The sequence below is a fragment of the Astatotilapia calliptera genome, chromosome 4, assembly GCF_964374335.1.
Source record: "Astatotilapia calliptera chromosome 4, fAstCal68.1, whole genome shotgun sequence".
In the NCBI taxonomy this organism is placed as follows: Eukaryota; Metazoa; Chordata; class Actinopteri; order Cichliformes; family Cichlidae; genus Astatotilapia; species Astatotilapia calliptera.
The window spans coordinates 30785329-30811426 of NC_137425.1; the positions used below are offsets into that span (position 1 = coordinate 30785329).

Below are 26098 nucleotides of genomic sequence, written 5' to 3' on the forward strand. Positions count from 1 at the left end.
AGAGGACCCCAGGGAAGATCGGAAAGCTCGGAAAGCTAAGCAGAAGTTATTTGGAGAGGAGAGTGACTGAATGACAGCAAGCTCACAGTTCATTTGTTTCACTAGTTTTTTCACATCGGCTGTGAGATGGGCACGCATAGAGTCACAGATCAACAGCGATGGTGATGCGTGGAAAAAACCACCTGGTCTCCTTACATACACCTCCCTCAGCCACTCTTTCATCATTTCCTCATCCATCCAGCCCTTTTCATTTGCCTTAATGATGATTCCTGCTGGAAACTTCTCTTTAGGCAAAGTCTTTCACTTAAAAATCACCATAGGCGGCAGTTTCTGTCCATTAGCATGGCAGCCAAGCACAACAGTAAAAGAAGACTTTTCATACCCCGTTGTGCGTATCGCTACCGTGCTGGTCCCCTTCTTCTCCACAGTGTGACTCACCGGGATGTCAAAAGTGAGCGGGACCTCGTCCATGTTTGTGATGTGGCTGGGCTGGATGTTTTTGTCGCCGATGTGTTTGCTGCAGTTGGAGCGGAAGATGGCCAGCTTTTCCTTATAATCCGCTGGAAGTTGCTGCGCTACCGTAGTCCTGGTCCGGATGGAAAAATGGCACCGTTTCATAAAACGAAAGCACCAAGACGGACCTCCTTGGAAATGTTCAATGTTCATCTCTTCAGCTAGTGAAACTGCTTTTAGTCGAATGGTGACCGTCGAAACGCTTCTCTCGCTCGTTCTTTGCTCGATGATCCACCGCTCGAGTCTTTCCTCCAACTCGGGCCACCTCGCCTTATGTCCGCGGAAACTCAGCTGCGTTTTCTTGAACTGCCGGAGCTTGTTTTCTAGCTTCCTCCATTTGCGAACCATCGATTCGTTAATCTTAAATTCTCTTGCCGCTGCTCGATTTCCATGTTCCTCCGCATAGCTGATGGCCTTCAGTTTAAACTGTGCTTCATAAGCGTGTCTCTTTGCCATTTTCAGGGTTGTTAAAACAACGATGTTCCACATAATGCACATACCTGTCCTTTTATACAGGTATGTGCGATTGTCCGGTATATACGATCAACGCCCACACTTCACCCTTTAGCGTTCTCATGGTGTTCTCTACTACGTCCTCCTTACAACACACAGGGCGCACTGCGCTATAGGGCGCGCCGTACTTTTTGAAGAAAATCTAAGACTTTTAAGTGCGCCTTATGGTCGTGAAAATACGGTAAGACGAGTAGGAATAGGTGTGCTTCAAAATTTTGAGTGAGATAAGTACTCGTGTTGAGCTTATGTTTGTAGAATTTCAAAGAGACCGACAAACTGCAGTACTGATACAGAATGTATGTCTGATAAGGGTCTTTCATTATGGCTTCCGTTGTAGCAGGACCTGATAATGAAATCATTTCAGAGGATAAATTGCTTTTGTAAAGAACAAGAAAGGTTAATGTGAGCGTTTGCAGGCTTTGTGACTGAGTCGTGTGTTCCCCGCTGTTACACATCAGTTCTGAAAGTAGCAAAACTCATATTTGTACAAGTAACCAATCTACTTAATGGCTATTGTTATCTGGGAGAGGAGGATCACTCCAAATTGATTTGATTGAATGAAGGGGTTTCAGAACAGCCTTACACCTCATCCCCACGAGTGAGCTCCACCCCTGACAGCTTTGTTCTGCTCCCAGTTATCTACCCTTAAGCTTCCATTTTTGGCACATTGATAGCAACTCCATCCTCCATTCAGAACAGCAGTCACTCCACTGTTCCCTAAGAGCTCAGGTTCTCTCTTTTTGCCTTGCTCATTCACAGCTGCTATTCAATTTTTCATTATAATCTTCTGACTGTCTCTCTTATAGGTGTAAAATGTGCTTTCGGTTTATTCCATGAGCTACGTATTTTCGCTCAAAGAAACACAGAAAATGAACTGGGGTTGTCAGGTTACCAGCAGACTTGTGAAAGTCGTTCATCCAACCAAAAGTAGTCCAGCAAATAATCCCTTGATGAAAATATATCTTTGCCTTACTTTTGAATATTTTCATAGGTTGTTCAAAATCTTTGTGACTGTGAGACTGTATCTTTGGATGGATCTACAGGAGCTTACACGCCATGAGTTCATTTCAGTTTAAATAAAAGATGAGAAACAAGCAAAAACAATATTTTTCCATAGTTTACCTCTCTTAATTGTTGTCAACAAGATTATTGTTTACATTAAAACAAAACCTGTGTAATACCCCATAAACTACTGGTTACTATGTTTAACAAGGGTTATTCAATCAGATAGAGTTAGAGCGTTTCTCAAGCTCTACAATCTGTGGTGGAATAATCCATATTTAATGCTTTATTGAGCATTTGGGGCAGCAGAATTGTGTATGTGGGAACGTAAATGTTCGTGGTAATGAAGGGACACATTACCCATAAAAGCTGTTTGGCTCATTGATGTATTTTAATAGTTCCTGGACAACAATGGAGCCCATTTAGCACTGAAGAGTAAGACAGACGTTTTACTAGTTGTGCATTCTTTCAGTTTGGTGGTTGATAATACAGGTTAACCCAGTATCCGACAGCTTTTGTCATCCACCATACAGTAACCCATGCTACAGTGCAGATTTAAACAAGTCTTTATCACTTAACACGCACGTTTCCAGAAAGCTCTTCTCCTTTTAAGCTCCACATATCTGCAGGCAGTGCATTTTGACTCTTTATCTCCCTTTTCTCTCTCAGTTTTTGTCTCTCTCTCTTTTCCCCGCCATTTGAACCCGGTTACATTTATTAATATTAAAAAGGATGGTTGGTCCTCAGGGCTTCCTCCCTCCGTCCCAGTCTCTGTCTCTCTACTCTCATTACCTGTCTTAGTCTTTGTGTCCTTTTTTTCTTTATTAGTCGATTGTACGGACTGTGTGTGTGTGTGACATCACCCACTGGTTTCACTGATTTCCACAGTTTTCCTTTTTAAATAGTCTTTTGTCTTTTAACATTCCTACGATGATTTTAAGGGATGTCAACGGTTCAAAAGCTCAGACTGATACCTGAGACCAAAAGGCTAAGTAGTATGATATAAATGACAGAAATGCATCAAAACTTAGTCCTTGTTCTGTGCTGCCACTTAACCCTTTTTATGTTCAAGAGGAATTTGTTGCCACAAGCAAAGCTGTATCCTTAGTGTATATTTGTAGTCCAGTTGCTAGCAAATCCTGAAAAATGCCTGTGACATGTGAACTAAAAGATATTGAGAGAACTGAAGTTTGTGGTGTATGAGTTGAACTCATGGCCTGTAGAGATTTGGTGAAAAGCTTTAGTTTTTTCCAAATAATTTTAGGATTTAGGATGTTCTTCATCTTTGGTTTGTTAACAAATGTGTTAACGTTGTAACATCCTAACATGGTGAGCATGTTAAACATACATATTAGCATGCTGACAGCAATTAGCTTAAAACATCAATATGCTTAAGTACAGCTGCATAGAAGCATTAGCTTAGCCACTGACTTAAGCCATTCGGATGAGATTTATTTCTCTGGGGGTGGCGCCATGGTCAATAACTTTAATCCAGTATGTCTAGAATCATTTTTTATTTCTGCCAAACCAAAATGAACTCTGTTTATTTAGAAAATATGATGCTCCTCCTGTATTTCATAACCAGTCTAGAGCAGCATATTTGTGTTTTAAAGATCTCTAAACTATTTCCGTGGGATAATCTTTTTGGATTTTATCTGTCTGTTGGGAATCTCTACTTGTGCTAAAATAGCAGAAATTTGAGGAAAAGTTTTATTTGACCTACTTGAAAATCAATATAACAATCAAATGAATTTAAAGCCGCCAGCTGTTGCAGAGGCAGTTCTGTGTATTCATACATATTTTCACCAATATAAGTATGTTTGTAACTTACCCATGGGCATACAGAAAAGTATGAATGGCTTACTTTGATACTGTGAAATACTTGGGTGCGTAACTGTTCAAGCAGGTTCTTTTGTTCTATGATTTCTATATTTGCCTTTATTTATTTTTCTCTGGTTCTGTTTTGTCAGCTGTCCATTTCTATAATAAATTTCAGCTTAGATTGAAATTGAAACAATGAAGTGTTAATGTTTAGTCTTTTTTGTATTTACATCATAGCACTTCAAGATTAAAAGAGACCTGGACCAACATGATGTAATCTAACACAGTTGACAATCTGGATTTTAGATGCAATGAAACTACAGGAGTCCTGACTAATAGCTGCCACCATTATTTAAATCCCATACACAACACAATAGACATATTCCACTTTTTAGACCCAAGTAATTATTTGTTTCCTACAGAGCTTGATGTGTTTCCTGACATACAGTGGGTGTCTGTGTGTCACACACAGACCTACTTACACAAACAAACAAAGCTTGGTGATATAACCGTGTGCGGATATGTGCCAAGCAGGGGTCAGGATTGCACTCCGCAGGTCAGGGCTGCCACATCTGTCACTCCACTTCTCCCCAGAATATGGTCAGAGAGGGATGGAAGAATGGATGAGGCTGGAGAGAGAGGAGAACAGACTGTAAGAAGGGAAGGGTGGGGGGATAGCAGTAGAGGCTGTCAGGAACAGCTCCCAGGTGTTAATCAGTGTGCATGAATTTTAAAATAGAGTGCAATTGGAGAAAGTTATATAAATAAGTTTTCTGATCTAAATTTTGTGGACCAAAACTTCAATCATTCAATTTTTTTTCTTTACCCATTTAGCTGGGTCTTAGCTTAGATGACTTGATTACTTTTTAGAGCAAAATGACAGCTGTTTCACACTCTGAATTGTCATTAAGCCTGGAGATGAAAAGCATTATGACAGTTAGTGATAAGCCCTGGGGCGAGAGAAAGACTTTGTGTGCATGTGTCAAAATTACAGTTGATTTAGTAATGTCATCTAAGGCTCTGTATGCCTGTGAGCATGTGCGCATCCTTTCCCTATCTGTCAATTGCATTGCTAACACATGTTGCCCCCATCTGGCTGCCTTAAACATCAGCTATCATTACCATATTTCCAGTCCCATTCTTTGTCCAGCTTGTTCTGTTCTGGATAGTAGTAATCATGTGACTACAGAGGATTATCTGATAGAGAGCAAAACTCTTCTGATTATCTGAACATCTAATCCTACAAGAGTCTTGGGTTTACAATGATCCTGCATTACATGTTGAGATAACACAACAAAGCCTAATTTATCACTGACACGTGCTTTGGTTAAAGTGAACACTGAAGCCAAAAGATTTATTACAAACATCTACTGGTAGTCAAATTCCTCACCCTTGGCTAATTAACCCGTAGCAACCATATAAAGTTCAGAATTGTTCCCTCCCAGGTGCAATATTTCAGAAAACATGCTTGTTTCATCATGACATCATCATATTGTTTTTAATTACATGTTACTATGTGCTGCTACATTATAAACCTTGGATATGGCAGTTATCATAGCCACATGGCAATTTGACAAGAATCAAAGAAAATTTTCATGCTCTTGTTTTTTAAAAAACACCTTTTAAAATGAACAGTCTAACTTTTAGAGGTTAAACGTTTCAGACAGCAGGGATCCTGCAGTACAGGTATTGCAAAATTAAAAAAATATGGAAAAAAGAGGAAAATTGTTCTCTTACACAGGAATGTTCAATTTAGTTGTTTAAGGAGCTTGGAAAGATAAGCGTCTGGACTTCTTTAAGTTTCCTTTAAGACGTTTCACCTTCTCATCCGAGAAGTTTCTTCAGTTCTAAGAGCAACTGGTGGAGAGTCCCTGATTTTAAGCCCTATGGGAGAGTCCCCAAGAGGGTCATGGACCTCCGATTGATCCTCTACCTAATCACACGAGCCAAGGTGTGAAAACCGGCATGGGTCACAATCAGCCAAGGTTTTGCGTGTACCCATTGTGAAGCCTAGCCCCATCCTATCATGTGATTTACTGAGGGCTAGGTTTCACAATGATCCTCTATGAGCAAACACTTTGGCAAAAGCGGGAAGGAAAAACTCCCTTTTAACAGGAAGAAACCTCTTGTAGAACCAGGCTCAGGGATGGCTGGCCATCTGCCGCAACTGGTTGGGGGTGAGGGGAGGAAGACAGGACGAAGACATGCTGTGGAAGAGAGCCAGAGATTAATAATGACTAATGATTAAATGCAGAGAGGTGTACGATGAAATATTGTGTCATAATAAAAGGCATAAAACTACTTCACTTCTAGAAAGACTTTGATTTTTAAAATTCACAGTACAGTTTAATGCAACTACAAGGTAGAATATGCAAGTATATCATTACAGTGCTAAATGAGATCAGACACAACAGACTTCTAAGTGCTTAAAGTATGCCGTGTCTTTTTAATCAGAGTATATCATTGAGTCAATTAAATGTTTGAGATATTCCCATTGGACCAGTTTTATTTGATACCTTTTTTTAAAGTGTGAAATCTTTATGTTAAATCTTCTTTTTTTAAAAAGAAAAAAAAAACTTGGCTTATCTTTGTCTAATGTTACTATTATTGTTTGATGACCTGAAACATTCAAGTATGACAAGAAGAGAAGAAGAAATCAGGAAGGGGCAAAGACTTTTATCACAGCACTGTTCATTAATGGAAACCAAATCAAATGAAGCTCAGTCTCGCCACTTCAGTCAAGTATCTACTCTTTTATTTCCAAGTGTATATGCTCGAGCACAGAGGGAGAAAAAATGGTTCCATGTGGTCTGCACTGTATATTGGGTATGAGGGGACATCAGTGATGCCTTTCAGCATTCAGTTCCAGTTCATTAGAGGACCAATGAAACACAAGCCTTTGTGCCCTAGTGAATGTCAAAAGTGTTTTATTCCTTTACAGTTCAGTTAACAGAGTTAGTGATTTTTTTCCTCACTAATTGTTTTGATTTTAGCTTTATTATTAACTTTGTATTGTGGCTTTGATTCACTTATTAGGTACAGGCAACAAAAACGTCTTGGCTAGGTTTGGCACTAAAGTATTAGGGCAGCTTTAGGCAAAGAAAACTATATTGCCAGGTTAATACACTAAAAAAGAGTTACGTTTAGGTGCTGAAAATGACTTGGTTACTTTTAGGAAAACATTGAAACACCCCTTCCATTCATCTCACTCGGAACACACGCCAAATCTACCCAAATAACTGACACCCTGGGAATGAGAATGAGCTTAATACTCAGCATTCACACAATAAACACAGACTCAATTACAGGATCCTTATATTTACAATGTTAATTAATGCTGTTATTATGTTATCAACAGAAAATTCAACAACCATCATGAAAATATTTTAAGTGTAAAAGTAAGATGTACTACTTTATTCCGGGGAGGTATATTTCTGTTGCAAGGCTCAGCTTAGCCTGTGGGTCTGCCAAGTTCTGGTATTGTAAATTATGTGCAATAAAAACGATGGAGAGAACTTTTGAGTCACTTTTAAGAAGTCCATTTCTCCGCCTTACTTGTACTTGCAGATAATAACCTGGAGACTTTAATGAAAGTTCTTTTTTTAGTTGGATTTTAATGAAGCCATATGTAAATTTAAATCTCCCTAAACTCCACCAGCACTTCTGTCCCATCATAATGAAGCTCATCTGCTCCCTTTCTTTCTGTTTTTATGGTTTGATCTTGTGCCTGCATGTGCACAGGCATGCACAGGCACTCACACAATAATTGCTTTCTTTTTTCCCTCTCGTTCCAACACTAGTTCCATCCTTCTGGGGTCTGGTGAACTCAGCCTGGAACCTGTGTGCCATTGGGAAAAGGCAGTCTCCCATCGACATCGAAACCAGTCACATGATTTTTGACCCGTACCTGACCCCTCTCAGGCTCAATACAGGAGGACATAAGGTAAGGGTCACCAAATGAAAATGCTTCCTAATGGTTTTCACGTAGCGATCGAGGAGCTTTAGCTCATGTTTTGAGACAAAACTCATCAAATGTCGAGACACAAGCAGGACTGTCCTTCTGTGACAGTCGCTGGGCTTTAATTCATCAGGGTGAAAGAACACAGACCAGGACACTACCTCTAAATCAAGAAGCAGAGAAACTTTGGTCAGAGACAATGATTCATCTATATCCAAAGGCTTTGAAATTCCCAGCTGCATTTTGCTGCACCAAGGCTCAGGAGGCATTACAATTTTAGCCCTTTACACAGCAATCACAGTTAATCTTTGGAGGAAAAATCCTCTTTAAAGCACCTAAAATCACAGTTAAACACAGCTTGTGGGATGTTGTACTTTTCATCCTGGATTCATTATGACAGTTTGGAAATGTATTTTAGTTATTGGCCATAATAATGTCAGTGTGGGGAAAAGGGGTCTGGCTACAAGAGTGCAAATTTAGCTTTGTCACAAATTTAGAGTGGGCAAGACTTCCAACACCCTGCCTCAGGTGGGGGTTAGCTGGTGGTTCAGGGGCTGGACTGGCCTTGTCCCGGGGTCGCAGCTGGCCTTGGAGGTGGGTTGGGGGGTGGTCAATCTGCCTGCACGTCGGATTGATGAGGATGGGTGTGAACCTTTCTGCATTTTAGAAATTTAAGGTTCTGTCTGAAGGCGGAACAAGGACATATTTTGTAAAAGCAGCTGACAGAAACCGAGAAAGGGCTTATGTGTTAATACATAAGCCCTAGGCTATTTTTTATAGAAATTTGACCTGAAATTTCCCATTCAGTCATCATGAACAGTTACAGAACTGTAAGTACAAACTGCACAACTACGGGGCAAAATTGTTCCCAGTTAAACCTGTAAATTAGAGTGAAAATACAAGCCAGCCGTGGTGATGCTTCTAAATCTGTTCTGAAAAATTCTCACCTGTAACTCCACCAAATGTAATACATCAGAAATGAAAGCACAATAAATGCTGCATTCATTTCAGTCGGAGTAATACCAGACTACTTTTTCACTTCAGTGTGCCACACTCTGAAACCCTCAAATAACAGCAGCTGGTTGCAGTTTAATAACAGAAAAGGCTCACTCCTGCTACAGGGACCACTGGGGTTGAAAGGGATACGGACTGTATTTGAGTTGCAGTGCAGGAAATTTAGGCTGGGACAACAAACCCCCATAAGGCCAGATAGTGAATTTTTCTTAAACTTCCCTCCTTGTGATTCGTAAAAAGAGGCCAAGACTTGACAAATGAGATGTTTATAGCAGAACATTGTTACAGTTGCCACTGTGAATGACATACAAGTAGCTATTCGGGGGCAATAAAGAGAGTAATGTGAGGTCATCAAAAGGTATTGAGAAGCAGGACAACAATTTAACTCCTCGTTTAAATTAGTCCAATTTGCCCATAGACAGGTTGCTATGGTAACTCAGAAAACCATTATAGTTAAAAACTGGGGGAAAAAAGCAATCTTAAATGATAGTGTGTAATGACAAAATAAACTAAACTAAAATATCAAATACTGAATACTGAAGGTATTTAGTTCTAGTCTTCATCAGCCAAATTTGTCATTACATTAGAAATAAGGAAGCTTTTGCGCTCCCAAAATGTTCATGTTAGCTGAAAGAGGCAGCTCAGCATGATCCAGCCTATGGTAATCTGTTATTACTGGATAAAAGTGGACGGTTTTCAGCTGTAAGAACATGAACTTTTGAAAGCTCATGTTCAAGGTCATCTACTCAGATATGTTGGGATAGACAGAAAGCATTAACTTGACTTTTAAACTTACCTGAATTTTCTGTCAAGGTTGGTGTTGAGAGCTTGGTCTCCAGCTATAACTGAGCAGTTTTCAGTTTCTTTGCCTTTGGGCAAAGAAGGTTCTGGCAGGTTCTCCCAGAAACAACACTGGGGGAACAATGCCTTTATTTCAACATTCATTGGATTGCACACTGTGAATTCATCCCTCGGGGAAACTGTCAACATGCAGGTCTACTGTAGTATCCTGAGGGATCTGAGGGATAAATATTCAGAGAAAACCTTTTGAATTGTGATTTAAAGGAACTTCTGAAAATCTAATAACTGGAGCTACACGAGGTTCACGAGAAAGTATCTTGAATGTGAGATTAGCCAGATTTAAAACATGTAAGGATTGTAATATTTATAGGCCTGTTCTCAGAACTATTTGACATTAACATTGTTCCTTATTCTTAAAAACAAAACAAAAACACAACTTTTTAGCTGCATATATATGAATACAGGGTAATAAGATACATTAGCCAACATAACACGTGTAACTTATGAGCAAATCCTTAAATAAGCAAAGAAAGTACATTGCACAAATCATAGGTGATGAACTATGAATTTTACAAATTTCTCTTGCTTTAACCTGTAATGTAATTATATTTGACATCTACATCGTTGGTTTTCACTTTTCCCTTGAAAGCAGTTCACTACCAGCATTCATTAAATAATTGTTCTTGTGGGACTTGCATATTTCCTTTATTTTCAATAATCCATCCTGAAAATGAGTCCGACTTCAAACGTAATGTACATTTTTAACATATCTTCCTTTGATTCAGGACGTAGTCTGTTCTGAATCATAAGTCATTATTTCACAACATAATGTCTTTATGAAAATTTCACTGCCAAAGGCTGCTTTGATCTTGAACAATATGGTGCTTTGCTGTTAGATTTCATTGTTCCCTTCCAAAATCCAGATGCTTTGCTAGCTCAAAATGGATTTAATGTTTTCTAAGGTTTGATGTGATGATGACTGTGGGTGATTCATATCCACAGTTTAATGTCTGAATACTGACTGCCTTCAAGCTTTCTCTCGGAGCACATGACACACATTTGTTTACTTTAGGAATAATGATCATTTTCCTCTGGAACTTTCAAACTTGAGAAATGCTGAATAATAATAATAATAATAATAATAATAATAATAATAATAATAATGATGGTATTCTATGTATGTCCATATGATTGGACAAATGAAATATGTCTATAAACTACTGAGGTTACCAATGGGTGTAACTTGTTTATGGTTTAAACTGATTAAAATACTTACTTCAAATAAAAAGCTTTGTTTCTTTTTCTGTATGTAGAAACTGCACGATCGAGGCTAAATGGGATGCTTAATTACAAGATGCTGAATCCTGCCCATTGATTACATGTTTTTTTTCTTTCTCTGTGGCACTACTTGGACTTGGTACTTAAACACTGCTTTTTTTTCTTTTTTTTTTGTGTCCCGTTTGGATCTTTAGCCATCAGAATTGTTGTCTTAAGGCCAAGAAAGATGCCGGATTTATTTTACCAAGTGGATCATCATGGCCTTGCCATATTGGTCCATTTGATTGACCTTTATTATAATTATGAATTTATTTTATTTTCAGTTGCTACAAACGGGACAGACATGTCTGGGGGATAGGACAGGGGGAAAGAATGAAAGAAAGAGAGGGAGAGAAAGAAAACCAAAGGGGAGAAGAGACGGTGAGAAGGGGGGGAAGAAAGAAAAAACAAAAAAACAAAACACCTGGGTCACCTGTATGGAGAAAAAAAACAGAAGAGAAAGCAAACAACAAAGAGCAACATAATAAAAACACAGCACCATCACAATAAACTAGCTAGCAGTAGATATCAGTAGATACTAAATAATAAACGATATTGTGCAGCACGCAAGATAGACAGTACACAATATGCTTTGAGGCAGCAGCCAAGAAAGCTGTAGTCCACGTCTGTGCATACCCGTGTGTGCATACCTGTGTGGATCAGCATGCTTGTATTCCAAAGGTTTCTCCATGTAACGATCTGCTAGAGGGTGTGGGGGGCCATAGCCCCGTCCTCCAGGGTATGAAGCAGGTATGGAGGAGATCAAAACTCCAGACATCCAGAGGCCCCCAGAACACAAGAGACCAAGGAAGACCAACAGAGGGGCAGCCGCGCCACTGTCCCAGAAAGAGCTGAGGAGAGTCCCAGATGAGGGCTCACTCAGCAGCCGCGGAGCAGAAGCCAGGGGGAGTTGCAGTGACGCGTCCGTGAGCTCCGCCGGCAGCCAGCCGTGCCTGAGTGACCGAGCCCCAGGCTGAGAGGCCGGGGGCACCCCACCTCCGAAGTGGCCCGAGCGAGCCCCAGGCGGCCGCCAAGGAGTGAGCCGGTGTGTACCCGGACGCCCACCCCCAGACACAGTACTTAAACACTGCTGATATAATATTTTTAAACATATATCCATGTAGCTTGTTTCTTTATTAGCTCGCCCATCATGTTCCCTTTTAAAGAAGCTTTTGTAGGTGTTCTTTGAAACCTCCAGAAAATATCAAAGTCAGCATATTTGTGTTGTTCCCAGACACTTTCCAGAAGAAGACTCTTTTCCACCACAGAAACCAGGGTTTAAATCAAGAATAAGGATACAGCATTAGCCCCAAGCGGCAGCCTCTGACAAGTATTATTTTCTGAAGGATGATTTTTGGTTATTGTGCCCCAGCATGGCTAAAGGTTAAAAAGGAATGGATATGTGGAATCCAAATTCTGCCAAGATTTTTGTACTTGAACGCAGGCATTCCAGATTGGGCTGACATTTTTGTGCGTACCAAATACTTCAGGAACCTCAGGAGATGTTATTACATATGGCTTAAACATACACTAATTTAAAATTCTGTGGTTTAAAGATCAGGACAAGTGTGACGTACAGAAACATAGATGGATGTTGCCGTGGAGACGTCAGTTACTGACGCGTGTACCTCCAGTTTTGAAGGTGCTAATGGATTTTTGTCTGTTGTCATTTTCAAGCTTTAAAGCAAAACGTGATTAGCAGGCGGTGAATCTGACTACAAAGCTGTTTGTCTGTAATACCTGCTCCTGCTAATCTTCCACCCTAAAGCATATCTTGCTTTACGTATTTGTTTTAAATGAAGCCTTACTGTAATTTACAAATTGGAATTATCATGTTTCATTGATGAAATCGAATCTATATTCAGTCTGTGTACAAAAAATGAATTAATGTACTAGTTATGGCAATGCTGCACACTAATGTTAAATATAATTAAATGGAGTGATGACACATCTTGACACATATAGATGTAAACTGCATATATATGAAGGTGAGATGCTTATGCTTGTCTACTCTTGGATATTTTGCTTAAAAGCATGTTAGACTAATTTATTTGATAAACATTGATCACTTCAGATTCATTATGCTTGGGTCATGGCAGAAAACCTCTGTGTGCACTTGCATCTTTCTGTGCACTTATACTGGAGTTAGCAGTCCGATAGCTGCTGCTGATACTTGGGACGGGCTAAATTCAGAGAAGAGGTTTCCCTGCAGGGATCAATAATGACACCCTGATCATATTTTTTAGGATCAGTGAGCATTACAGTAGTTATGCTCTGTGTAATCTATTACCTATTAAATACATTTTCATATTTGCACAATGACAATTTTAGTCTCTGATTTTTCTGTGCAAAACACTTTTTTTTGGGATGTTTAAATTTACACTTATACCTGCATTACAGTGTATTTTATGTTTGTTACTGTATGTGTCACCCTCCTAAGTCTTTCAAAGACTGTAGGCGAGTGGAGACAGATAGAGGGATGATTACACTCTTAATACAACAAGTGTAACAGAAAGTGCCCACTTCATCTGGTAAATAGCAAAGCCAGGCCACTCATCCACTTAGCTCTTACATTATCACTAATCTCTTATCTGAGGTTTGTGTATTGACAGCAGTGATACTTAATCCTGCAAGTTTTAAAATCAAGCTTTCAAGCCCCTGTCAGCTTAGTGCAAATTGTTCCCTTTGGAATTTGCTCTGTGTTTAAAGTTATTATGTGTAAATTCTGAACAGGATCGTACACTGTTTAAATCTGAACTAAGCATGCGTTACGTCTCTTGGGTCCTTTTGTTTCATTTCTGTTTATTTCAATTTATAGTGATTAACATTTCACTATAGGACACAGAGAAATCTTAAAGAAACATTAACCCCATAATGCTCTATTTAAAAGGTCTATCCTTATAATTCCCCATGAGACTTGCTCATTGTGATGAGGGCTAAGAAGTGTCACTGGGTTGAGCCCCCATGTTATTCCCAGAGGGAGCAGTGTCAACCACTAATCACAGTCACTGTGACACGCTGTGGTTCAGACAAATATGATATGAGATCAGATGACTGACAGTAGTAGCTCAGGCTCTGCTAATCCAAAGCACCAGGGAATGTAGGTCGTCTGGGCTAATGAAATATCAGGATTACTGAATCACTGTGCCAGGGCTCATCTGAAATAAATTTGTTGGAGTTTTTGTTAATATGCATGCAAATGCGCATATCAGTCCCTTCGTGATCTAATTTGTGACAAAAATAGAGCTTTTTATTGTGTGTTTTCTTTTTTCTCTTCTTTTTAATACAGGCAAGTGATTGAAACTATGACAAAGCACACAGCTAATCGTGCAAATATCCTCTACAATTATTGATCAAAAAGGAAAAATCATTTTTATTGCCCTATCTTGCCCAGAAATAAACAAGAAGTGGAACCCTGAGATACAAGGACACATCATAAACTACGGGAAAGGGAAAATAATAATGAGCAGAAGTGCCATGGGGGTGGATGAGCAATACTACTCTGTCTTACCTGTCTGTCAGGTAACTACTTCTTAAAGTGCTTGCTTAAAGTGGCAGTGGTAAGCTTTTCATTCAGATTTATTGCTTTCTGTCTTCTTAAGCGTTACCACCAACTACAAGGAGCAAAGCAGGACGTTCATTGTTTGTTTGTTGTTCCATTTTCCTGGGACATTTTTTACCTCGTTGTAGACAGACGTATATAGACAGAGTGAGTCTCATGGAACTAATCTAAATGTCAGTGTTGCTTTTTTCCTGTACAATCTGCAATCACTGTTTATTCTAACTGAACTTGAATAAAAAAGGAGTCCTCATTAAGTTGTGCAGGTTCAGCATTTTATATAACTGGGTCACTAGCATTCAATTAATGGCCTATCAATTGTCTAACTTATGTCAAGCACAGGTAATGACTTGTGGACTAAGGCAGGCTCACAAGTTAAGCCGATTTTCAAACTAATAAATTAGATTTAAGGACAATATTTCCATCTGAAATGTGCAGGTATGAAGTAGTCTAAAACTGACATTTTCAGCATAATGCAAGTGCCTTGAATGTACTTTCCACCACTCTCTGAAAAACAGCAGCATCCCTTAGGTTGTGAACAGCATTTGGTATGAGCAACAGCTTCTTATTCCAGCGCTGGCGATCCCTCACTAAAACAGGGTGTTATAACGATGTAATATGTTCAGCTTTCTGCTTGAATCGGGGATCAAGACATTAACAGCTTGTGACTGCAGGCTGCAAAAACTCTTAGCACCTTTTAGATCCCTCCGGTGTTGTTGTTCGAAATGGTTTCAGACAAAGTGGTGTGTGTACAGTTAGGTTCCAGGGGGCCTTAATCCACCCATGCATCAAATCCACAATCCATGTTGCTTACCACACTAGGCTTAACAGGACCTGTCCTGTGGGATGGCTTTAGCACACAGATGTTTCATTGCAGGCTCTCTGCTTCCTTATTTAACAGTAGATCAGAATTCTCTGTTCTTTTGTGGCAGCCAGGCCAGCTGTATTATGGGAAAGTCATGCAGGATTTTCTCAGAGCTGCTTGATGAACTGTGAAACCATGTGCTCTGGCTTTCCTACATTTCTGGTGTGGGATGGTTTTAGCAGTCGGCAGTGTTCTTTTTCATTCATTTGTTGCAAATAATGTCTTCTTAGATTTCAGTCCTGTGACAGTAGTGATCTGTATCACAGGAAGCTCATGCTGGATTTGTCAGATGACTTCAGACATTTTCAAAGCTGTTGATGGCCTATACTGAGGTTATATGTTATGTGTTATATGCAGTGTTGAGAAGGTTACTTTTAAAATGTATTCCACTACAGGTTACAGAATACATGGTCCAAAATGTAGTTTGTAAGGTATTCCAAATACTTTGGATTACTTGATATATTGTCATGCTTTTTGCAACTGCATGAACGTACTATTGCTGTGTGATTTATTACTATTACTCAAGGCTACTCGCCACCGAGCTAACATTGTTAGCTGGTGTTAGCTGAGGTTAGTTCATAGACTGCAGATTGTTAGACTTGATGGAAAGCATTAACAACCTGCTAGCTGCAAAAATTCATGTGCAGCTCTGAAAGCAACACCAACTAGATTTATAAATCTTTATATAAAATGAGTAACAGTAGGGTGGCCATTAGGTAAGGCTGCACTGTTTGCAGTGATCTCGTATTGAAAACTATTTCTGTATCAGTAATATGTTTTCTTTCTGTCTGTTTCTGTTAGTAATAAATCACACAGCAATAGCACACCGAAGATGTTGAAGTGACACATAACCCAGGTAGGTAGCACAACTACAACAAGGTAGTTGTGGTAGGCTAACATTAGCTTTTAAAAAAGAACTTACTTCCAGATGTTTCCTTAGGTTGGAGTCTTTTGACGCTGAGAGCAGCTCGGCTGCTGGCAAACAGAGTTTGCATTTCACGGTCAGATTTCGCCCATCCCTTTCTTCTTTAAATGTAAAACGGTGTTGGAATTTCCAAGTAAGAAATGCATTCCTGCCCATGCACTGCTGTCTCTGTTGCACTGGTGGGTCCGTTGTGACTGACGACACCAACATTAACAGGACACTTACATTAGAGCTTCTTAATGTGTGTTTTGTTTGGGTTGCCAGCAAAATTACCAAAATTAGATTAAATGGTAACTGTAACGGAATACAGTTACTCATATTTTGTATTTTAAATACGTAGCGCCAGTGCATGTATTCAGTTACTCCACAAGACTGGTTATATGTTCGTACACTAGATTTACTTTGCTCATAAAATAAGGCCACATACAAATTTCTTTTTTAAAAATTTCAGTTTTATTCTGTTTTTAACCATAAAAGTGAATCAGAATGATTTTAAGGTGACAGGCACAAGCTTGCTCTCCTACAGTGTGGATGTCTCCATATGAGCAAACACCTTTATGTGGACCACTGAGAAAACAATAGTTGTATTTGTTGTAGGGGAGAAGCATGGTAGTTACAGCAAAAAGCTCCAAGACTGCAGAATAAAAAAACAAAAAAGAAACAGCACACTTATCCAAAGCGTTTTCTTGTGAGTGACAGCGGCTTAAAAGAAAGAAGAAAAAAAACCTGCTTGGGCTACAGTAACCAAGGTAGTGAATGCTGTAGCTCAGGTAAGAAAAAACAGGTTAAACACTAAACAAAGAGTATCAGACCAGAGGAAAAACAGGGAAATGGGCAGATGACATGACCACCTACTGGACAATCATTCATGCAAACACTTTCAAAAAATACATATGGTTTTAACATGGTAAGTATTTAAAAGTGTTGTGTGAGTAACTGAATCTGTGACTCATTACTTTTGGAAAATATGAATATGCATTTAGAGGTGATATGTCTAAACTGGCATATCACCTCTATGAGCTGATAGAGGTGATATGCCAGTTTAGGGGGGATGTGATAAAATCTCTGGTTTAAAAATACAATTCACTTTAACACGGGGAGATGTGACAGTGGAATCTTGAAAAGTTAAAGCATGTGGACCTGTGACAGTGCATCCCAAGACAGTATTGTGTGGCAGAAAGAATCTCTTTGAATTGGTGCTCGGGGCTTTTTGTTGTTGTTGTCATGCTGTGAGGGAATATAATTCATAGATAAACAGGATTCATTATTTTGTAAATAATATAGCTGTAAATAACTAAGAGCAGTTTGTTTTATGTTTTATAATAAAAAAAACAAATTTAATACATTATTATTTTTTCATTTAACCTTTTCTGCATCTTCACTTGTAGGTATGTAGGAAAAACTAAATTCTGGCATCAGATGACATTTCAGTCTATACTTGAACAGAACCGTGTGAAGCTCTTGGGCATTCTGTGTTGCTATCAGATAATTACTCACAACATTTCTCATTTAATGTTATTACTGCTGTCTACACAGACAGACAGACTCTTGTGTCCTCTCCTGTGTTTTCCTGGTTCTAAATGAGAAAATTAGAATTAAATGAGATGACAATTCTGCTTGATATCACTATATTGCTCTTCTATTTTCCCTGCTACCTTTCTTCTGTTTAGGGAGACAAAATGCTGTGCATGCTTGTGTGTCAACTCCTCATGAATTAATTATTAAACCCGTAATAGCTTAGTTCTGTTTCAGCAAGATTTGTTTGCATGTTTAAAACAGATCCCACATATCGTCACCTGTTTTAAGTGTTAAAGGACGTCTCCTGTCTGTTATATCGAGCCTAACTGAAAACACAGAGGACAGGAGACATTACCTTAAGAATACTTAAAAAGCTAGAAGAACACTTTGAAAGACAGGCTGTCTCACAACATGGTTTTCAGACAGAAGAAAATCCCAATATTGAACCTCCTGTTTGCATGCATGTGCAGGAGCTGGAGGACAGGCTGTGCAGCTGCAGTCGAGATCACACCACTGTGAATGCATATGTGTGTGTGGTAGGAAAAATTACAATTATAACAAAATACTCACTGCCTGTCTCTTATAATTCATATTAACATTTTGGGAGTGTAAACAGACCCGCTGCTAATAAAAACGCCTCTCCCTGTCAGAGGCAGTCATGCCTGAGTAACGTTGTGTCCTCTGCTTCTTTCATATTTTTATTGTTTTTTTTTTGTTCGTCTATTTGTTTATTTGCTTTTTTTTTTCCAAACTGCTGGAGGTGCTAGAAAACAACAAAGGAAAGGTTAATAGGATTCATCCTCTGAGTGGTGTATGGAACCATATAAATGTTTTTGTAAACACAGTTTTTGCAGACCAACAAGGTAGAAAACAACCCTCTTTTTTTCTGAATTTGTTTCGAGGTTCGGACACTTTACCCTTCTCCATGTGTTGGCCAATAAAGCTACTGTCCGCCAGTGAGCTAATCACATCAATTAAAAAATAATCAATCAATTAATAATAAAATTAACCCAAAACCATCAATGTTGGACAGGTACACGTTTTTTTTTTTTTAGTAATTTTGCCTTTGTGCACCAACTCACTGGATTTCTTTTTAAATTAAACAGTAGAAATGTGGCTTTTGGCTTTTGCAGGGGATTTAATAAAAACATGCCATTAACTATTTCAAAATTGTAGCTGTTCTTATAAAAAGCCATAATGGGTCATTGTCCCAAAAATGTCTGGATCTTATTGCATAAATTTAACAGTAGTGGTACCTGGTGAGAAATACCGTTCACCTTGCCAGAGCTACGTAGGACCACAGAGCTGCTTAATGTGATTTGTTATTATTGCTGCTGCATGTCACCCCAGGATAAGCACAATGCTACAGTTCTTTATTACAGTTCTCAGAGTTTTGATGACTGAGTGCCATTTATGGGAAACTGTATGATTGAGGGTTAGGTTTCCCGAGCTGCACAGGAGAAGCACACACGCACGCACACACACACACACACACACACGCACACACACACACACACACACACACACACACACACACACACGCACACACACACACACACACACACACACACGCACACACACACACACACACACACACACTAGTTTCTGTGGGAGGTCGTTTGTACAGAGTAATCTGATTAAGAAAATCGTTGATAGTACCGTTTTTTGTGATGAGGATGTTTTTTTTTTTTAAAATCAGGGTTTGACATTTATGTGTTGGTTTACCGTTTTTAAAACTTTAGTAAGGCTGGTGTTAGGCTGCATTGTTAAAAAATAGTTTAATATGACGACTTGTACAAAGAGGATCTTAAATACAAAGTTTTGCCATCTGTAGATAGCACGATGCATGCTTAGACAAAGTAGTTTGTGTTTGTGAGCTGTGTGAGCCACATAATTATTACTTAAGACCTTCATTGCTGTCACTTGGATTTGGTGATGGTGAAAGGCAGTGGACTCCCTGGACAGGTTGCCAAGCTGTGACAGAAGCATTCAAAAGCGTTATTTGGCTTTGTGTCTGCCTTTTCCCTCACCAAATCCTGACATCTGACAACAATGACTCATTACACACAATGCTGTCCAGTTACTTACACTGTGTGATGTTCCAGTCTAACCATATGAGATGGGCAGGATTTCTCTGACGGTCAAAGAAAACTAAAGGGGTCTTAGAGGTCTTTAAAAACTGTAGTAAGAGTTAAATCCTCTGTTTGAGTCTTGTTTCATGATTAATGCTCTTGTGCATCTGCTGAGCGAGAGCACATAACATGACCATCTGCGCTGGCGCGTGTGCATGCGTGTGTGTGTTTGGAAATATGCTGGAGAGAGAGAGAGAGAGAGAGGGAGAGAGAGGCAGGCATGCGTACAATTTATGTGTGAGAAAATTATATCAAAGATTGAGGGGGAATGTGAGCGTGAGTGTTTGTGTGACAGTAGATTGCTTCTGGGTGTATGTGCAGGTTAAAGAGTCAAAGAGAAAATTGGACAACTTTGACACTGTGTGTGTCTGTCAGTGCGTATGTGTGTCTGTCTGTGTGTGTCTGCGTGTGTAGTATGTTATCCAGTTATCTGGGCCAGCCTCTCTTTCAGCCTCTAGCTCCTTGTAAGCAGAGTTTCCTCAGAAGCTGGTGCACAACAGATTGGTTGTTTTGGCTCCTGCTGTGAGCAGCAGATTTCTTTGTTGCTTGGAAATACACAAACCACATTTACATAAGTCTTTACTGTATAATTCTCACTGTTTCCACACATTCATATAGGTGCAAAAAGATATTATAGACTCACCAATTAATTACTGGAGAAAAGTCAGCTGAGGAATGTGTACATTTGGGATGTCGAGGATTACATGTATAATAACAAAAGGCAGCAGTTGCCCGTCTTCAGGTCTTGCCATCCAAAGCACAGACTTAATTAATTATATGAGAATGGGGCCTCGGCCCTCCACCCAGGAGGGACGGCCCCAACTTCCTGTTCTTGACTGACAGAAGTGGACCTCTTTCCAGTCTTCTGATATATCTGATCTACCTCAAGCATCCCCATGTAGGGCATTCAGATTTACTGAAGAGCCCTGTTGTGTTAACTTCTTAACAACCACCAGGGGTAGTGTTAGGGATAGGACTAAGCTACACTGTTAAAAAAAAACATATTAAAAAACGGTAATATTCCGGCAGCTGGGGCGCCAAAATACTACCGTAAAATAACAGAAAATAACTTCCTCATAAAAATGTGGTTATTTCCAGTAATGACAATACAGTTTGTTGCGCTAATTTTACATGGGATCCTGCCTTTTCAAGTGATTTTAAACATTAAATTAGGAACATGTTAATGTGATTAAACAATGAAATTATCTATAAATAGGAAAAACAACCAAATCCTAAAAACACAGTAATATTCCGGCAGCTGGGCCGCCAAAATACTACCGTAAAATAACAGAAAATAACTTTCTCATAAAAATACAGTTATTTTCAGTAATGAAAATAGTTTGTTGCACTAATTTTGCATGGGATTATGTTTTATTACATTAAAGTGATTTAACGTTAATTTACATTTGAAATGTGAAATCACAGTCTATTTACGTAACTTTAATGATATTCTAGAAGAACAGAGCAAAACTGTAAAATGCAGTAAAATACTTTTATATTAGGATTCTTTCCTACAGTGCTGCCATGCCCGCGACCTTGTGGTAGTTAGTTCACATTCATTGGCCAATGCTTAGCGTCATGTTATTATGTGTCCCAACATCCAATGGCATGTCACATTGTTTTCATGGCCACACCCTCACCCCAGGTGCAGAGGCCTATTTCTGTTCAGGAATGTTGTGAATACTTTGAGATTTATATTAATTGCAATTCCTACCTCTACATTTATTTTTTAAAATATATAATTAGCACAGCGTGGCCGTGCAATGTTTTATATGTTTTTTTTAAAGTTTTTATTCCTATTAATTATATGTTCACTTGTTGCCTCTGAATTATTGAATCAGACCTAGATGACATGACATTTTCAGCAAAATTAGAATTCAAATACTCCTTTAATTATTGATTATTCTCATTAATTTTCAATCATTTTATATATTTTTCCATAGTATTAAATTTGAATTTAACAGATCATTCTCTCACATAACAGACAAATATTTGTGAAATTATGATACATTTCTGAATGTATTTTTACAAACTAAATATACATATGTCCAAAAAAAATATTTAAAAAACAAGTAAATTGTGTTTTACTATATTTACAGTGATGTTATTTTACCTTTGACATGTAAAATCACAGTCTACTTATGTAAATTTAATGTTATTCTAGAAAGGCAGTACAAAACTGTAAAATATACAGTAAGATACTTTGACATTACTATTTTTTGGAACAGTGTATATCTATACCAAATTGAAATCATGTAATTGAAGACCTTTAATAACAACATGCATGTGAGAGACTTGATTAAAAAGGTGACATATTTTAAGTTGAACTTGTTTATGTTGTAGCAGCTTAAATTACTGATTTATATTTGCTTGAACTAATCTCTGCTGACCTCTCTCATTAACCCTTTCCCCCCCTAAGGGCTGCTCCCTGTTGGGAATTGTTCGTCCACGCCATTCTCTATTGCATATGTTTAAATCAAGGCCCGAATTCAAGCCTTTGAAAGTTTGAGTTCAGTCCACATATTACGTTGGGTTTACAATTTCAAGAGAAGTCGGAGCCAGAGTGCTTCTTTAATGAGAGCGCTTCCTAAGACAGCGTACTCCTTTAGACACTGTTCTAAAGAATATCGTATGATTTGCATGACCGCTTTGAATCCACACACCAGGAGAGATATAGAATGGTGGGCGGTGAACAGAGGCTTTCAATAAGTCACCTTACAGAAAGAGCCATGCAGCTACAGCAAATACTTTTTTTCTCCTTGAGCCAAATCTCAAAGGGATGGAGATATAAAGGCAGGTTTCATCATTACAAAGGAAATAGCTGAGTCAAGGATTTACAGAGACACTGCAGACTTTATTTGGAATTTTTTTTCTTCTCTTTCTCTCGCTCTTTTTTTTGCAGGTCAAAAGGCTGGAACAGATCAACTGTAGATATTTAACTTTTTTATTATTAAAAAGTCCCACAAAGCCACTGATTTGTGGTGTGCAGAACTTTGAAAGAGGCTCTGTGACACAGAGAAATATGTGCAAGAGACATGACAGAAAGTTAAGAGATATTCAGTTGTCTGCATGGAAGCTTGTAATCAGAATGCATTATTTAGCTTCACTAGTATGATGGCTAAACAAGACAACACTGCTCTGTGGTAGCTGCATTCTGAATTTCTCATTAGATTAAAGCTTTCTTACTAAAAAAGTTTACCTTGTTTAAATGCGGGCAATCTGTCATTCAGGATCATCTTCTTATTCACCTCTGGATCACTTTACGCATGGCTGATATGAGTCTGCTCCACAGCTTTGAAAACGTTTAAGCTTTGTTTGATTTTAATTGGAGGAAAATCCAGTGACTGGTCAGCTTTTGAGCAATATGGTGTTGATAAAAAACAAAAACCCGCAGAGACAGCAACCCTCTCTATTTTTAAGATCGGACTTTCCTTTGTCATGAAGCTTCTAGTTAAGAGTGGATGACGTGACCCTAAACCATCCATTAGTTATGCGAGACTTCATGTGACACATTGTAATGCAGTGAGCACTGCTTCTCTGCTCACCTCTTTTTACCCATGTGTGTGTTTAGACGCCACTGCAGCATGTCATTAAATTATTGTCTGTGTTTGGTCCTATTTTTGTCCCGTCTCCCTACGCTCGTTCTTCTTTTCTCTGCCTAACCGGCTGCAGCAGATGTCTGACCCGTCCTGAGCCTGTTTCTGTTGAAAGTTTCTTCCTATTAAAAAGGAGTTTTTTCTTCCCGCTGTTGCAAAGAACTCACAGGGGAATACTTTAGCATCTTTACCTCACAGTGTAAAAATCTCTGAACCTTATTAGCTGCCACAGCAATCAAGAAAATGTTTTGTTTGTATATAGTTCTTTATATTGCTTTCTTATTGTTCTTTTTTAAACAGCGACTTTTATCCCTTGCTGTTAGTTGGTAGTCATCAAATAGAATTTGGTTGTATCGTCCTACAATTTCAATCAGATAATCATATCTTATATTATTAATGCACTCTGCCATGATTTGTTGACAACCTTTAGAGTTATTAATACTGAAAAATTTAAAGTGATGCTTTCAACTAATTAACAAACACTATGTAGTATATCATAGATGGATTGCTAAATTTAGCATTTAGCTATACTAATGATTCGTAAATATTCCTCATTTTATTGTGTGCAGTAAAATAATGGCTGCATGATGCAGAGTTTGATTTTCAGAGTGCATTTGCCTCATTTCCTCAAAGCACCCAAACTGAAAATTGATTCGTATGAAGCATATTCTTTCTACTGAGATGACTATATTTGATTTGGGGCTGAACTGTCCCTTTAATGGACAATCGACAACAATATTACCTTGCAATCTATCTTGCGTCAACTTGTGACCATGTTCCACTGAAAAGGACTTTAACTTCATTACATCCGACGCAGTGACAGGGCGACCTTCACATTCACAGCAAAGAGACGCTACAGAAAGGTGCGATAAGACCTCCAAATATGACAAATGACTATCTTCACAAAGACTTGCTCTGCAGCATGCTGACATTTTACTAATAGATTAGACAGTACATGTGCGTGTGCATGTGTGTGTGTGCATGCGGTTTTGAAGTGACAATTCATTAGTCTTCTCCTCTCTGACTCCACCGCATAAATGCACGTAAAGGGAAACATGCACACACCCACGCAGTCAAACAGTAATTGATCAGTGACGACAATCTCTCATTAAGAAACCCTGGCACAATTTGGAATTTATTAAAATCATTCAATTTTGATGCAAAATTAATTGATAATAATATGAAAAAGTCCTCCTTAACTAGATGCAGAGTTTAAGCTTTGAGGCCAAGAGACAAATTAAACTCCTCCGTGTTTGTAATTGGTGATTGTGGTACATTTGCATCATCCATTTGATCTGATTTGAAGTTCGCCTTGAAGAGTTTGTTAGTGTGGCAGAGTGGGTCCTTGTGCTCAAATATCCTCTTCTGAAATACTTTATTTCTCAAGGAAATGCTTTTAAAAACTAATTCAGACATCCTTCACAGAACTTAACTTGCTTTAAGCAGAAGCTATAACATGCTCCGAGTTGAGGAAAACGGGGTCAAATTAATAATTGATGACTTGGCTTGTTTTTGTGAAGATGTCTTTAATGCACAACTGTGAAAAAGAGCTAACAAAAGTTATGTGAAATTGCACAATTCCATAAATTCATTCCAGTTTTGTTTATATGAATAACACAAATATCATTGTGAACCGGGATTGTAGTCCCAGAAATAGGAAAAATAATCCAGAACAAATAATTAATTCATCTTTTTCTGATTTCTTAAGCAGAAATGGTGAAACAGCATAAAAGGCACTTTGACGCTCACCCAGCGTCTTTGTTGAAAGTAATAAATAGATTTAGCGTGGTGGGTGTTGGGCAGTCTTGCTGACAGGTATGCAGACAGACACTGAACACAAACTGAAAATCTGAGATCTGTAGACTCATTTGCTAAATCCTCTGGTAATATTTTGGGTAATTTGTTATTTTTTTCATAGACTAAATGATTTTTTGATTAATTAAAAATAAACAGTATTTAGTAAAACAACACTGGTCTGCAAAAATATGTTTAATTTGCTTACTGGGAATAGACCAGATTTTTATTTAGTTTTTTCACACTGATTTCAGATATGAAATCCAATTGAAGCTTGCACGTTAGGTTTAAAAGGACATATATATCACTGGCATTTTTGACACTATATATATACATATATATTTGACACAATATCAGTATGGTATATCACCACAATATTAACATTTAAACTACTTCTCACCTAAATTGTTTTACGTTTATTCTGAAAACAAAGCAGTAAACAATACCAAAGATGTGTTAAAGCATGTTTCTGTCAGTTTGAAAGTTAGTATGCTCACAAATGTTTGAGGCACTTGCTTTTTGCATACTGCACATCCATCTCTCTTTGCAGGAACTAACATAACTCAGCCATCGTGCTCTGATTGAATTTTTCCTGTCGGCTTTCCATTACTTTTATATCTTGATGAAATCTCCATGCTCATCACTGACATCACCCAGATTTGGTGGGAAAAAGTTGAGATGAGAATGTAAAATGCGCATCTTCAGTGACATTCTGGCACTCATTAGCAGATATGCTTTCAGCATGTTATCCACAGGCTCAGCATAAGTCC

At 38.5% G+C, this 26098-nt stretch overlaps 1 protein-coding gene across 2 annotated transcripts in view; it reads left to right on the plus strand.

Annotated features, from left to right (window-relative positions):
- Positions 1–26098, plus strand: part of LOC113021370 (carbonic anhydrase-related protein 10-like) — a 154077-nt gene that overhangs the window by 78029 nt on the left and 49950 nt on the right. For both annotated transcript variants that reach the window (XM_080300469.1, XM_026166008.2), the window contains exon 3: positions 7650–7792. In XM_080300469.1, the coding sequence (XP_080156595.1) occupies positions 7650–7792 (143 nt within the window). The remainder of the gene's footprint in view (positions 1–7649; positions 7793–26098) is intronic.